We start from the raw sequence: 15,457 nt of genomic DNA, 5'->3' as shown, positions 1-15,457 counted from the left end.
CAGTGCTGAGGGTGGAGCAACGCGCACCCTACCTGTTCCTCTTTCCCCATGTCAGGACCTCTGAGGTACACAGGCTGGGCTGAAAGGGGTTCTTTTGGGAAACTCTCAGTAAATATTCTTCAGACTTTGTATGAGTCTGGAGTTCAGTTTCTCTTTACGGGGAACATAGATGGAACGTCACACCGAGATGTCGAACCTGCTTGCAATCCAGCGGTCCTTCGTCTCCTGAGAAAATACACTTTGTAGGCTGTAGACTTGTAAAAGTTAGGTATAGGTCTGTTTCAGGGCCACATGCAAGCTCTGCTTATCGTTTTGACCTATTCAGGGACTACGAGTCCCCACATGACAGCCCTCAAGGAAGCCTTCCTTTCATTGCATTCCTGTTGCATGTCTCTTTCTACGACTCTCCTTGCTTCTTTTGTTCTTGCTCATGCAACCACTCTGTCTAAAAATGGTATTAACGGCTATCCACTGGGATAGCATGCATCAGGCGAACGCCGTGATAGGGCCGTCTGGATTACAGAGGTTCGGCAAGCATATGAGGCCGCTGAGCGTCCCTCTCCATGACACTTTTAGGATGAAAAAAGGTTTAATGCAAGTAAGGGATGAAATATCCAAAACGTACCAGACTATGGTGCTTGTAGCTCTCCGCATAGTGTGTCAACAAGGAGACGACCCTCAACCCCAAAGACCCCCAGAACTTAAAAGCGTATCCCTATCTGTTATCTCCCAGAGGTATTTACATCTGCTTGCTCCTGCCTCCTAAATCGTTTGTCTGACAGGGGAGCGTACAACCGAAATGCAAGTGGCTGGACAATGTGGGCACCATGGGTATGCACCTACTGTCACCCACAACCACTGGACGCACAGGAGCACAGGGTGTTCTCTTTTTGAGAAATATCCAAATGTACAACAAATACTGGATAAGAACAGATGAAGCAAGCAGCTATTACTATCAGCAGAGAACAACAGTACCCATAGCCTGTAGGGTTAAGTGTGGCACGCTGCCCACCTTTCTTCTACGCTGTCTCATTTCCTCCCTACGAGGCATTGTGCAGATGCACGCCCATGTATTATGAGCACTTGGCATGCCGCTTGATAGCTCTCATATGCAACAAAGGCTAAGGCAACGGATCCCGCTGTGAGCGTGTGGTGTTGAAGAGTTTGAAGGAACAAGTCCTACGGGTCCTTCGCGTCGCTCGACACCGAAAAACGGCTGGTGGATATGATGGACTCAGTCTAGAGTATAAGATTCAGCGCACGCAAAAAGGCACTCTTCTGAGGACGCTCTGTCGAATGCCTCCCGCTTCCTGAAAAAGAATGCAAAGATGCAGTAATATGTAAGGTCCTCAGCGGCCCAATCGGTCAATAACAACCGGATTTGTTTCCCTCAAAAACACTTAAAGCAGAGTCTGCATGGTGGCATGTACTGCACTACAACAACTGTCTTCTTTTAAGGCCACCTCCGCCTCACCGGGGGCTTCGTCCAACGCGATCCTGGGACGCTGGTGGACACAGCATGTGGCATGGTGACCTGCAGGGCCCTCTCAGCACCAACTTTTCTCGAACGCTCTGTGCAAGAGCCCATTGAATTATCCATGCATGTTGAATAGTCTCCTTTTGGGGCAGCTTGCTTCCTGGGTGTCTTCGTGAGCTGCATCAATAAGGTAGCCTAAATGTCAGAGCGCTGCGCCTCAGCCCATGTAAAACAAAGTCGACAACGTGAGACATTTCGGGGATTACAGGTCTGGGGCAGCAGTCAGCAATAGCTGAGTCTAGTCTTTCATGAGGAGGAAAACGATTCAAGATGCCTCGTTGCTGGCGTATCCTGATATAGCTGGTGCATTAGGAGTTTTTTGATTTTCGTGCCGCGGCGGTGTGCTTGCTACGCGCACACAACAATCAACGCATAAGTAGTACCACCACGGAACGTTAAATGGAGTAAGCAAAGGCTTTGCCGGTGGATGGTGCTCTGCCTACGAAAACGTTGGGGACATCGCAGAATGAACAGTTGCAAGCTTCAGTGCCCACTAAAACAAAGAACTTTGCTACAACGCAGGCTAGTACTTACTACCCGCAGTCACGATCATGGGAAAGACTCCCGCTTAACAACCAGAGATGATCAGGCAAATGGCAGTTGCATGCTTGAAAAAGACCGCGTTTGCGATGAACTATCCGCACCCTTTCGCGGAAGTCCTTCCCGAGTTGTTCAAAGAACGAAATGTCAACAGGACCTGTCCATCTACCATCTTCTCACTTTACCCGCGTCTCGTGCTACAGCAGATGCAGCAGCAAATCGTTTTCTAGCCAACTACAAAAGCCGAATACGTTTGTTATGGGAATGCTGGTTAAGAGCGCACTAACAGCAATAGCCGGTGGATCCCTGACCCCCAAAGTAGCAAGCAAGGCTAACTAAACCGAGCCAAAAATTTTCCGGAGCCAAGAGACAGGTACTAAATTCGCACAGGATTCTGAATTTTTAGTGCCTCCTGTGCTGATTCGTGGAGTCATGAGCAGAGACTCCTTGCGCAAGAGGAAAAGAAGGCGCTGGCCCCATTGATCCAAGGAAACACCAGCATACCCCTCTTTTGCTCTACGCATTGAGGTGGAGTTCTTGGGTGATGCTTTGGAGAACACCCAGTGGCGCGCGGCGCTCCATTCAGAGCCTCTCTAAAGAAACACTTTGCATCAATCCCAGCACCAAACTCGAAGTTGAACAGTGTCTCTTCAAGCTTCCTCATCTCTCTGTGCTCGCTCCTTAGGGTTCGGGAGGAGGGGAGCGGGACAGGCAGGGCAAGTGTTCCTGCTTTCTCAAAAGGCTCAGAGTCTTAAAATCTAGTCGGACATAGCAGCTGATGCACAGACACCAACCAGTAACTCATTTCGTATTGAGCGAACTCTACTTCGTTTCAATTAACACTTACAACAGCCAAATCGAAAAGCCAATCGTTGACCAGCTCCTAATAATACATGGCCGTTGTAATAGAGTGTGCCGGCGTGCAATACAGCCCAATACAGTGACGCTACATGCACAAACAGGCAAGTGGACTTAGCGCCTATGAAATTAAAAAATGTAAGTGTCTAGAGACACAAAAGCACGGATCTTCTGGGGCCAATCCGTCTCTTCGCGGGATACCGCCGATGGTTTTGGCAATTTACATCAAGTGCTGGGCTCCGTACATTCAGCAAGTTCGTCAGCGGCCACCGGTTCAGAAGGGTAATCATTAGATGACGTAGCATCACAACCACTCCGAAAAGAGTTTCAAGCTCCCAATCTACATGACCACGCAGTGGACCGATAAAGCACTCCGCGATAGACAAGAGGCACCAGGAAACACCCTATTCTGTTTTTCTCATAGCCACTTCATTGCTGGCAATGCAAAGCAGGTCCTCCCGTTACAGCCTCACCGAGCTTCATGTCCGACAAGCTAATATTGAAGATTCACCGACGCAGGGCGAAGAGTCAATGCCATACCCTTGCTTGGTGGCCACATCCAATATTAAGTATGCCGCAGTAGTTCCCCCCAATGGCAACGTGGCGATTTATCATGGACCTACAAAGTCGGTCGTAGACGTTTCTAGACATAACGAAGGACCACCCCCAAGATAGAACAATACACCACAACAAGGTTCGTGACCTGCAGAACGCCAGCAGGAGAGCCTCTACACAGGCACCCACTCAGACGTACCACAAACCGCTTGTTGCCCCTTCAAGCTAAAGAGAAACAATGAACGCAATGTTCGTCCTTTGAATATCACAGCTCTACCGTGTTTTCCTGCACTGCGGTGTCTTGCTCTGCGCGGAGGTATGTGTTTTCCTGCACTGCAGTGTGTCGTTCTGCGCAAAGGAGGCATTACTGGGATGTTTAATATCTCGCACGGCCGCTCGATGAGTTCGTCGAGAGGGGCCCCCCTTGTGTGCTGTGGAAGCGGGTCTCGAGGGCTGCTGTGGCAGCCATCGCTTTCCCAGCTCCTGGGATTTCTCCGATCTTTCTCGGATTCGTGTAAATATATGAATATGTAGCATGAATAAATTTGTGTTTATCGGATGTCTTTTGAAGGCAAGCCTTTAATTCTTCTGTCTTCGAGTCGTGGGCTTGCCCCGGCAGCCCTGTTCAATTTTCACGGCCTCTCCGCACATATGAGGGCCCGTAATGTATCTGTCTCACGTCTTAAGAAGTCACAACTGTGCCTTCTAATTTGCCAAGGGGGCGGCGGACCGCTTGCCCCCTCAGCAGTTGGCGTGGTGATGGCCTTGCCGCAGAAGCTTTAACAGCACAAGGTACTGCCGCGCCGAAACCACCTGGATGACGGTAAACGCAGTCTTCAGTGTGTCTTTAGCGCAGGTGAAGGACGTCTCTGCCCTTTTGTAGCAGTCACGCACCGCAAAACCACTAACACCAGCGTTGACTGACACCTTGAAGGCGCGTATTAGAGGCGAACCTAGGGAGACCCTAGTTATCTAGAGACTGTCGCAAAACCGTATGGGCAGGCCCTGCGCGAGGCTGGGGAAATGGAGATTCTTTCTCGTCATCTGTAATAAGATCCGAAGGGAGGGGTTCTCGCTCTCAGTCACTCCGGGTGCAGCACGCCTCCGGAAGGCGCAATAGTATCACCGGCTAGTCCTCTACAATGCGGTTCTTCCACACGATCGCACCAAGATGGGACTGGAAGGCCGTCTGCGTGGCAGCGTGCTTCGCGCTGTCAGGATTTGCCTTTGCATTGGTCATCTTAACCTGCATCATACCGGTGCACAAACCCAATTCCGTGTTTGGAGGCACCTACTTTGCAGCCAGCTTTGGCATCGCTCTGCCTATAGAGAGTGAGAAAGAGGGGCCCTATCACACCTCTTGCTTACCGCAACCCTTGCTCGGTCTCGTTTCTCTTGGTAGTGAGTGCCGCTCGTGCGCCTCCCCGCTTGCCTCCGTCCTAGTGGGTGCACCTTCACGCGCAGACGTAAGACAGTCGCCTTCGCCCCGCCACGCGCAAGCTTCTTCCTTGTGTGTGGACTGTGTGTCTCTCATCACGTGGCGGCGTCTGTGTGTGCAGGAGTACACTACGGCCTCGTGCAGATATTTCCTCTCCTGGGCCTGGACATGGCGCTTGTAGACTCTCCAGACACTGGAGGCGACGGAGCTTTGGCAGCAGCTGCAAAGGAGGCCCCTCCAGATCACGACATAGGGGCGCCCTTCCCTCTGACCCCACGCAAGCTCCCTTTGTACCATGAACTCCCTAGAATCGGCTTCTCGGCAGAGAGCGCAGCAGCTATCGCTGCTGCCGCGCGGTCCCAAGCGGCAGGCAGTCATGCTGCACGTGCCTCTGGTGTGACAGGTTCGCCTTCCCTCGAGACAGGTCGAGACAGCTTGACTGCAGATGCTACGGGAACCCCAGGAGAGGTGGTAACAGAATCTGCTGCTGCGGGGCCCTCTTCCTCCTCCGCGGCGTCTCCCTGGCCCTTGGGTGGGGGCGTTCATTTGCTGCTGGCAGTTCATGGTCATCGTGGATCGTGGACGGCGTTTTTTCCCGTTTCTGAGGCAGTTTTAGTCTCCGGGAGTTGGGGAGGAAGCAAGCTGTACAGACACCCCCCCCAGGCTCTTCCGCTGCCTCTCGAGGCGCAGCCTCAGGCGCAGCGTCCCAGCAGGTGGCATGTCTTCTCCTTGGATTTCAACGAAGAAGCGACAGCGCTACACCCAGCGCTAGTTGACCAGCAGGTTCTTCATTTTGCCTCCCTTGCTTTCGGCGCTGCTGACTCTTCTCCCTACCCGGCGAGGGACGCACTTTTTCTCGCACGGTTCCAGCGCACCCGCCTCAGCAACTGTTTTGTGCCGTGCGTCGCAGGCTGAGTTCATTTTCTCCTCTCTGCAACGTCTGCTGGACGTTTACAAGGCGGCGGGCAAGCAGGTGGTGCATGTGGCGCTGTTGGCGCACTCTATGGGGGGCCTCTCTCTTCTGAGGGCTGTCTCTATCCAGCAACGCGCCCGCCGTGGGGGATCTCCGGTCGATTTGCAGGCGCTTTCGATGCTGTCGCTACTTTTTGTCAACTCGCCTGTGGGCGGCCACCAGCTAGCGCAGCAGATGGCGAGCTTTTCCTGGCTGTACGCACAGGTGCAACGGGATGTTGCGCGCGTCTTCGCGACAGAGCGGCGTGGATTTATCGCGCAAGACCAGGAAGATAAGCGGCAGGCATTGCTTCTGCCAAGGACGATTGGCGTGTATACTGTGGCTTCTGGCTTTCACGATAACTTGGTTCACGAATCTGTGGCAGGCTTTCCGCGGGAGAGCCCAGAAGTGTCTCCGGCGTTCCTATGGGCACGCTCGACCCTCAGAGTGTCTAAGCTGCGCCTCACTTCTCAGCGGCGACAGCTGCTGCAGCAAGAGCAGCGGAGGGGATTCCAGCGCCTCAACAACAGACAGGAGGATCAGACAGAGTCCACGGCATTCTCCAGCAGCGGCCGCCCCGGAGACACTGTCGAAAAGCTCGGCTGTTCAGGCTTGCAGGGTGCAGCCAAATGCGGCCTGCTAGCCAAGAATGTTTACTACAGGCACGTCTCGCTGCCTCTCACAGGGGGCGTTCACGCAGCCTCCTGCCACAAGTGTCCCCTCGTTTCGATGCCCGAGATGCGGATCCTCGTGCAACTGCTGCAGGCACAGGCATCCCTGGCCGAGCAGCTCACTCCAACAGTTGCCATTCTCCAGACATTTCTCGAGAAGCAACGCGAGTACGAGCAGCGACGGCAGCCGCAGGAAGACCTTTTTACGCCTCCGGATCAGCGAGCGAGACTTCTGGAAGAACAGATAACGGCTTTAGGCGCAGCCCTAGATTCGGGAGCTGCGGTGCTTCGCTTTTTACGCCTGCAGCTGCCGCCTTTACTGCAATCGGGATTGCAGCTGCTTCATCCCCTCTGGAGGCTCACGGAGCGGCAAGATGCGCTTGCTCTAGTGCTCTCGGCTGTAGAGACTGAAGTCAGGTACCAACTGCACTTTCCAACTCGTTCGGAAGAGGGTCGCCTCTCGAGGCTTCTAGCGTCTCCCTCACCCGATGCAGCAGAAGCGCTCACTCGCCTTGGCCTTTGCAGCGCCTGCAGCAGACACGCAACCTGCAGCTTTCCAGAAACAATGCTTGCCATTCTCTTCAGGACAGGCACTCGCAAGGCACTGCCCAAAGAGCGGCACAAGGGAGCACCTGTGGCAGGAACAGGAGGGCCTCGCGAAGATGAAGAGGAGCTTTGTTGGGATGCAGCAACCGAGCTGTTGCTGCTGCCAACCCGAATACAGGCGGCGCTGCCGCTGCTGCAGCAGCATGTGCTGCGGCTGAAGCTAGGACTCACAGGGGAGGACGAAACACCCCTGCAAACAGCGGCAGAGGAGGCCAATCAAGAGGGGCTGTTGGTGAAGCCCTCCAACGCATTCACAAGAGCCAAGCTTCTCGGAATGCTCCCAGTGTCGCCAGAAAGTGTGCTGCCTCTCCCGGTAGAAACGCAGCGACTGCTGCGTGAGGCGATGAAAGACTCCGCCTGCAGCAGCGGCTGCAGCAGCACCGTCAGCCCAAGCGGAGGAGATACCAGAACCCCCTGCAGGGGAAACTCCCTGCAGGAGGCTTTGCGGGAGGGGTGCAGCAAGTCGTGGGGTCCCTTCACCGTTTATCCCCTTAATCTGCAGCCCTCTCTGCTTTGGCCTGATCTCGGGGGAGTGCTGTCTTCCTCATCGAACGCCAGGGTAGGGGGAGGCGAAAGACAAGGAGGGCCAAGGCTTCCAAGAATCAATCCCCTCCCCCTCCCTCTGCTGTCTTTGCAGCCCGATGAACCGCTGGCTTCCACTCGATACTTCTACAACACGTTTTTTGATGGTCGTGGTATCAGGCCTTGCGACCTGCGATTCCTTGCCCAGCCGCTGCCACAGCAGCAACAGCCACAGCTGAATCCTCGGGGCGCCAAGTATCAGCAGCAGCACCTGCATGCAGCTTTGCTTTCTCACATTGCGGCTCTAGCAGCTGCAAGGGCAGCGGCGGCTGACAGGGCTGGCACTCCAGAAGAGAAAGCAGCAGCAGCAGCAACAGCCAATGCTGCAGCGACTGCCGCTGCTGCCGCCGCCGCGCAAACCTCGGGAAGACGGACTTCCTACCTTCCCAGGGGACTGATGCTGCTTGCAGTGGAGCATCCAGCCTCTGCAAAGCTGAAGGTGCTTAGGCAGGTGCAGCAGCAGCGCTCACGGAACGCAGCTCTCAATGCAGAGGCAGCGCCAGACACAGCCGCTGTCGCTGCAGGCGTTGGACTGGAAGAGTGCAGCCACCCAGAGCTGCTGCAGCGTGTGCTACATAAGATTGACGCTGAGACGGCAGCGGCAAGTATGGCGCAGTCTGCAGCAGCAGCAAAAGAAGCGGCAGCTGCAGCAGACGCCAAGGCTGACACGGCAGACATTGGCTCATTTTGTTTCTTTGTCTTGCAACCCGATGTGCAAACGGGGTATCCCCTCCGCAGCTGCGGCTGGATGTTCAACGGTGGAGGGTCAGTCCTCACCTCTCTCGCAGCGTCTTCCAAGCAGCAGCAGCAGCAGCAGCAGCAGCAGCAGCAGCAGCAGCACTCCCGACACGAAGAAGAGCCAATAAAGCGACCACAGCTTCCCAGTGCGTTTTTACTAGGCGTCGATGTGAGCGCCTTAGGGTTTCTCGAGGCTCCCCAAGATGCTGGTAGCTTCACTGCGTGGGCTGCTGCTTCTGAGCAGCAGCGGCACGAAATGCCAGAAGAATTTGCATCAGCACCTACAATGCAGTTTGAGAGCAGCTGGATTGAGTGGATTGCACGCATTGGGCTGCCGTTCCGCATTCTTTTGTCCTCCATAACTCCCATGAGGGTCAGCGTTCCCATGTCTGCTCACACCCTCACCATGGATTACAGCAGCGCCAGTTTCGGAAGCTCAGTGGAGACAGCAGCAGCGAGAGCTGCTGCCGCGTCTACTGCTGCGAATGCGGGGAGGCTGGGCATGCCGCAGTTGGTGTGGCTACCGTATGTTGAACGCTGGGCGCATTTCACGCCTTACGACATTACGGTGAGCGTCCGTCGTGTGAGTCAGCAGCAGCAGCAGCAGAAAAAGGACACCAGCAGCAGCAGCAGCAGTACAGCACCAGCATGGCTACCCAGAGTGACTGCACCAAACTTTGTGTGGCTGATGACGTGGCCGTACCGCTCAGACAGGGGCATCGCCGTCCGACGTGTGGCGGTAAGAAAGGCGGAGGCTGCCTCTCAAGCGGCACACGCTACCCTTGCCGCTGCTGCTGCGGAGCACCGGAGCAAGGCGGCAGCAAAGGCAGCAGGAGCGGCAGAAACGACTCCACCAACAGGCGGGCCTGCCGGCGAGGAGGATCCTGAGAAGGCTTTTCATCCAGCTGCGAAGGAGTCTGGACTGCTGCTCCTACAGCAGCTTCGGAATACCCCATCAATTGACTCGCCGCGTTTGCAGGGTCTTTTGGCTGTTGCTGGCACCCAGCGTGCCTCAAGGCGGCGGAAGCCACAAGAATCGCATTGGTTTCTACGATGGTTGAAGTCGCTCTTTCAACTGCAGGATATGGAAGCCTCTCTGAGCGTACTGGCCATACGCGTGCCTGCCGCCTCTTCTGCCACGAGAGGCCTCCTCCCTCCCCCTGCATTGCCTCTAAGGACGCCTGCACGCCGCTCCAAGCCATACATCCTGCCCACGCCGTCACAGCCGATGGACGCTGGTGGCAGCGATTCTGCACACCCCGCGGAGGATGCACAAGTGGCAGCGACGCTGGCACCACTGTTGACGGTCCAGCAGCGCCTGAGGGAGGCGGAGCTGCGGCTCAAGGAAGCGGAGCGCCTCGTTGTGTCAAGGCTGCAAACGCATTTACCCCTGCTGATGCTTCAAGATCCCCAGCCACAGATCCCGGCAAGTGCATACACCGCAGGCAACGGGGGCGGCACCAGCCCTGGCAACGGGGAGTCTCTGGAGTTTGTAATCGAGGCCAGGGTGAATTGGCTGGCCTTGTGGCGTGCCCTTTTCTTACAGTACTTCTCGCACTTCCTTGCTGGCATTTCTGCCTCTAGTTCGTTGCTTTCGGGGTTCACCAGCCTCTTCGTGTACTGCAAATACCGCCTTCTCCAGCGGCAGCACGAGGGGTCAGTCGCTGTCAGATCACCGACTTCTCTGCTTGTTGTCGGCTTACGGCATCCACTGCTGCAGTGGCTGTGGAGTCTTTGGCTGCGGCTCCGAGTGGGCGCGTGGCAGGGGGCCTTGAGAGCAACGGTAAAGGCGGCTGCTGCGGCTGATTCTCTGCAGCAGCCGGCTACATATCCCCTAGGAGTCTTCTGGGGGAGTCAGGCGAGTTGGTGCCTGTATCTGCTTTTCTTGGCTCTGAACGCTTTTTTGTGCAGCCTTGGCCTTTCCGGGAGGCTGCACCAGCTGCCGCTCCTGGGGGCCTGGCTTTTTGCAGCTGCACCACCTACCGCCTTCTTTCCTCTTCCCTTACCAGCAATGCTGGAGGTGCTCCTGCTGTGGTGCTCCTCCGTCGTACTGCTGCTGGCTGTTCGGCTTTTCTTGCTTCTGCTGCTTTGCAAGCAGCACGCTTCCCTGCCCCGCTGCTGTGCGAGGCAGAGAGCAGGAACACTGATGGCACTGGCGGCGTCAATCGCCGCTAAGCACGCGCGCCAGATTCTTCTCAGAAGCCGCCTTCGCTTGCCGCGCTGTTGCAGAATGCTCCGGAGCAGCTTGTTGCATATTCGAGCGAAGCAGTTCTTCACCTCCGCGATATGGCCCAGAGGATCCTCAGCGGTCTTTCCTGCACGTGCCGATGCGGCTGACGAGGCAGTCAAAGACGCCGCAGAGCCAACTGCGACTGCGCTGGGCGTGTCTTTCCCTGCATCGGCTGCAACTTCAGCGGTAGCAACTGCACCAGTAAGGGCACTGGCACGGGAAGCAGCGGGCGCAGTCCGTCCAGCAGGGAAAGCACCACTCGAAGGTGGTCACGCCGCTGAGGCTGGGAGCTCAAGCTCTTCTGAGGGAAGCCCTGAGTGCACCAACAGCAGCATGCACGAAGCCGGCAGTTCTCTGTTGCGGCTTCCCTCAACAGGCAGGAGCTGCTTCAGCAGCGACACCAGCAGCTCTCACTGCCACGACGTTTCAAGAGCCTCTTCTCCGATGCGCCGGAGCTGCCGCACAGAAACGGACGGCGTTGTAAAGGACTCTGCAAGAGAAGCGTGGTTCGCGGGAAGAAGCCGGAGCGTGCCTGCCTCTTCTTCCCGTGCTTTTAGGCCACATCAAGTCGCCTTTTTTCTTTACCCAGCGCTGCTCGTGCCTGCTGCGCTGTGCCCCCATCGACTTGTTGCGTTGCTCTTGCCCCTTCTTTTCTTGCTCTTCTTCGTCGAGGGCAGCATCAGCGGATCGCGTCGATCCTGCAGCTGCAGGCGCAAAGCGTTGGGGAATGTGCCTTGTTGCGTTGTGCGCTGGGTAAGAGTGGAGTGCTTCGAAGGTTCCCTCCTTGCTGTGTACGTGCAGCCCCTCTGGCTGCTGCTCCAGCTGGCGCTCTGCGTAGGCTACACGGTCGTCCGAGACCTCAATCTGCACATATACGCTGAAGATGGCAAGAGCCTTGTAAGCCAACACGTTCAGTAAACTTCAAAGCTCTCCAAGTTGCAACTTTAGTGCGCCCTCCAGCCCTCCAGGTGCACCGACGGGGGAGCCAGAGGAAACAACGTAGGCCTCGGGAGGGTAAACGGGCTCTTTGTATTGCCTCTCTGGCTACGACGGAGCCTCGCTTTCTGAAGGACGACATGAGTGTTCCTTGCGAAGCGATGCCTGCATGGCTGTGTTCAAGCCACCCGAGGGGCCCCTCTGCCGCTCGCCTGCAGCGGCATTGTCTGTACACAAGAGGAGGGCTAGCTACGGGAGGGGCATAAAGAAGATTTGTTGTCGCGACACTTCTCGCTTCGCATCGAGAAAGAAAAGCCTTCGCAAAACATCGGCTTCTCTGTCACGGTCTCCCGGTGCTGCGTAGCACGATGGACAGCCTTTCTTTGGTTTTGTCCAAGCACTTTGTAGTGCACATTTGCCTCTAGAAAAGTTCTGGATCTGTCTGCTTCTGGCTGCTGCTGCTGATGTGTATGTGTGCAGATCGCTGCTGCAGACGGCACGATATCGCATTTGCTGGCCTCTTCGCGCCTCGTGCCCCCTCTCCTTATGGATGCGGCTTTGCCCGTCCTAAGCGTATGGGCAGCAGGGGCCCTTCCTGAATTTCTGCAGCAGTTTCTGCCCTCCAGCCTGCCAAAGAGAGGCTCATGGGGTCTCACAACTACCCAGGACAGCTTCGCGCTGGCTTATTTCTGCTGCCTGGTGCCTATTTGCCTCTTCGTGAGGCAGCGGATCTTGCGGGTTGTTGCCGCTCGATCTAGCAAGCGGACGAGGCCCTACGCCGAAGTTCGCCTTCAAAACGAACCCACAAGCAGCAGCAGCGGCGCTGAAGAAGCATCTTCAGGCAAACAACAACAGCGTTGCTGTAGCCGGAGCGTTGGAGGCGGATCCATGCGACATTTGGCCGTGTTTGCAGCCCTGCAAGTAAGCAGCGTCGCGCTCTGCTTACGATAAAATTTTAGGGCCATTAGCTGAAGTAACCCCCACAAACGGCCAACACCATTTTAACAGACGGATCTGGCAGCTCAGGGGGAGGAGGAGCGTTTTTCCACGCAAAATTAGGCCGCCTGCTTTTGGGGAGTCCTTTCCACGATTGCTACTGCATGCGTTCGATGTGTGTGCCCTGGTGCAGCTGACCCTTGCAGTGGTCTTCGTAGGGTTGACGGCTTCAACTCCCATACACACTGTCTTTCTCCTGGCGGGAAGTGTCGTCTTGCAGATCTTCATTTGCCCCTTCTAGCCTGATCCTTTGCTCCTCCCCCCCTACGCAAACGCGTGCGTCGACAGCAGACCTTTTCGCCGCTGCCCCCTCCCTCAACAAATCTGGCATCTGTGAATCATTTGTAGAGTGCAGCGAATATCCCTTTTGTGCAGACTATACAAGGATTTTCCGCCAGTGGGCGGACTTCCCTGTATTCTGCACAAGAGAAGGATTCATCAGCGAGGGAACCTCCCTATCGGCCCCGCAATGCATACTATTTTTCAAGCCCGTTCCCTGGTTTGCATTTTGTCGTGCTCCTTTTCTGCCAAACGAGGTGCGATCTGCAGCACTTGCGTTGTAGCTTCGCAGTAGTGCCATCTTGCCATAAAGTGTGCTTCTATCAGTGGTGACGGCGGCCGGAGTAACCCCTCAGAGGGAGAATGCGGCCCTGAGGCTTCTACTCAGGGGGGAATTTCCATGATTTGAAATGCCGACGCCTTTTGATTTTTTTGCGCTAGCCCGTGTACACCAGGCGCAAGCAGCAGACGCAGTGTCGATCTCTGCCGAGAAAGAAACAAGCAAAATCCAGCCCTCGCCAGAGCTAAGAACCCGCTCAGCAGCTGAGGCTGCTGCCCGCGACACAGGTCTGCCCTGTGTGCTCGCTCTGTTGCTCGCATGCGGGCGACGTTGATGCTTGTGTCACACTTTTACAGCGACGCCTTCTCTACTACGTGGCGTATCCAACAACAGCAAAGCCCAAACCCTTCACAGTTGTGTGTGCGACAGCAGCAGCATCCGCTGCCGCTTCAACTACGAGCAAGCAATGTAGCCAATAAGCTTTCCCCTTTAAGGAGGTTCCCGGCTTCTCCAGGCCCTCTGACGGCCAAGAAAGCGTGCCGTCGCCTGGAGCAGAAGCGTTTTATTTGCGCTGCTCCAGATGCAGCCCCTATATGGCTGCTGCTGTAGCCTCAAAGTGTAGCTGCTGCACCGGCAAAGGCAAGATATAAGCAGCACCTGCATGCTTGACCCGAACGGCACTGCACTGCTCTCAAAAAGCCACTGTTCGGATTTTCTGTTTTCCCTGCCTCCCCGCTCAGCAAGAGGATGATACATACGGCCTGTGTAACAACTCCTGGCGCACGGTGCCTTCCTAGAGCTAAACTGTCAGGCGCCTTTCAGAACGATAATCACGGTGACTTTGTCCATGCGCTCCAGTTGCAAATAAGAGGGAGGCCCCTTCTAGGCCGCGCTGCCCCCACTTGAGAGTCGCCGCTCCCACAGTGTCTCGCAAGGCGGTTGGGGAGGGGGGTCTGCCTCGAGAACTTTTTCTGCACTCACGGTGCCCCGCCTCCTCTCCGCGGTAAATTTCCGCGTCTGTTTGCGGCGCTTGATGCACCGTGTAAGAGGAAGTCTTCGGCGTAGCTAGGCCTAAGACAAAACGAAGGCTGCTCCTGGAGGCTTCCCCTGCTTTGAGGGACGCTTTCTCCAGCCAGCCCAATACGCCGCATCGCGCCAAGCGGGACTATCACGGGCAACACCCCTCGCCTCCTAGGAGGTGCTCCTCCGCTTCCTTCCCTTGAGGCTTTTTCTGCCGTGTTACTGGTGGAGGCAAGCGAAAAATCCTCAGCGGAGTGCCCGTCGTGCCGAGTGTGCCTCCTCCCTCTTCCCTCTACCTGCAGCAGAGACACGCCAGCAGGCGATATCATAGACGAGGGACAAGGGCTGAGCCATTTGCGGATTCGCAGGCAGCCGTAGAAAGTGGGAGGAGAGAGGGGAAGAAGGAAAAGGTTCTCGGAGGAGGTTCAAATCCGCGCAGGGTGCTTGCTGGGCGTGCTGTCTCCTCTTCCCACCTGCTGCGACATCCCTTCGGAGGCTTCGAGGGCAGCGACAGCACTTGATTCTCTTGATGCCTCCTCTGCCCCCTCCTGCCCCAGAGAAGCAGGAGCGTCGTGGCTTGCGTACAGCGCATCCACACGGCGCTGGAAGAATGAAGCCGTCCGCCTGGCTACCTACAGCAGCAGCAGACCGAAGAAAGAATACACACACCCCGGGGGAATGGTGTGCGCGAACTCAAGCCCCTGAATAGCGGCGAAAACGGTCTAGACGCAGACAACATACATAGGCTCAACATGACAATAAAATCAACAAGTGCCACTTCGGCGTAGACGCGCACCGTTGCAACACACCCTTGGCTGCTGCATCAAAGACTAGCCTTCCCCAAAACTGCTCGACCTATACGATACCCTACATGGCCACGCATGCAAATACATAGGTAGGTGTGCAGAAGCGCGCGACGTTTGCGCATGCTTTACAAGCGAAACTGGGGCAGACAGCGTGACTCAGATGCGGCTAATTTGGCAGCGGACTCCACACGCAGGCGGTGAGCATTACCTCTGTCGGGGAGGGCGTTGGCCGTTTACGCTCTACGTCTGAGCGCAAAGACACCTCAGAAGACGAAAGGCAACCACCATGCTACATGCTGGCGAGCACGAAGACTGCGCGCAGCCTGCAGCACACCCTCAATCAAGGTCCCTGAGCTCCACAAACACAGCATCAGGGGGGAACAAAGGGGGGGAGGGGGGCGATGCCTAACCAGCTGCCTCTTCCCTTCGCCTC

The 15,457-nt window shown here is 56.0% G+C and overlaps 1 protein-coding gene across 1 annotated transcript; it reads left to right on the top strand.

Annotated features, from left to right (window-relative positions):
* Nucleotides 1–5,096: 5,096 nt before the first annotated feature.
* Nucleotides 5,097–12,364, top strand: LOC113147607. The gene is made up of 5 exons (XM_026338704.1): nucleotides 5,097–5,711; nucleotides 5,839–9,216; nucleotides 9,457–10,174; nucleotides 10,775–11,083; nucleotides 12,282–12,364. The coding sequence occupies exons 1-5, from the start codon at nucleotides 5,097–5,099 to the stop codon at nucleotides 12,362–12,364; spliced, it is 5,103 nt and encodes a 1,700-aa protein (XP_026194489.1).
* The last annotated feature ends 3,093 nt before the right edge of the window (nucleotides 12,365–15,457 follow it).

This window comes from Cyclospora cayetanensis, unplaced genomic scaffold, assembly GCF_002999335.1.
Source record: "Cyclospora cayetanensis isolate NF1_C8 unplaced genomic scaffold, CcayRef3 CcayRef3_contig_3, whole genome shotgun sequence".
NCBI lineage: Eukaryota > Apicomplexa > Conoidasida > Eucoccidiorida > Eimeriidae > Cyclospora > Cyclospora cayetanensis.
Note: the sequence above shows the minus strand (reverse complement) of the source record. Positions and strands in the feature narration are given on the sequence as shown.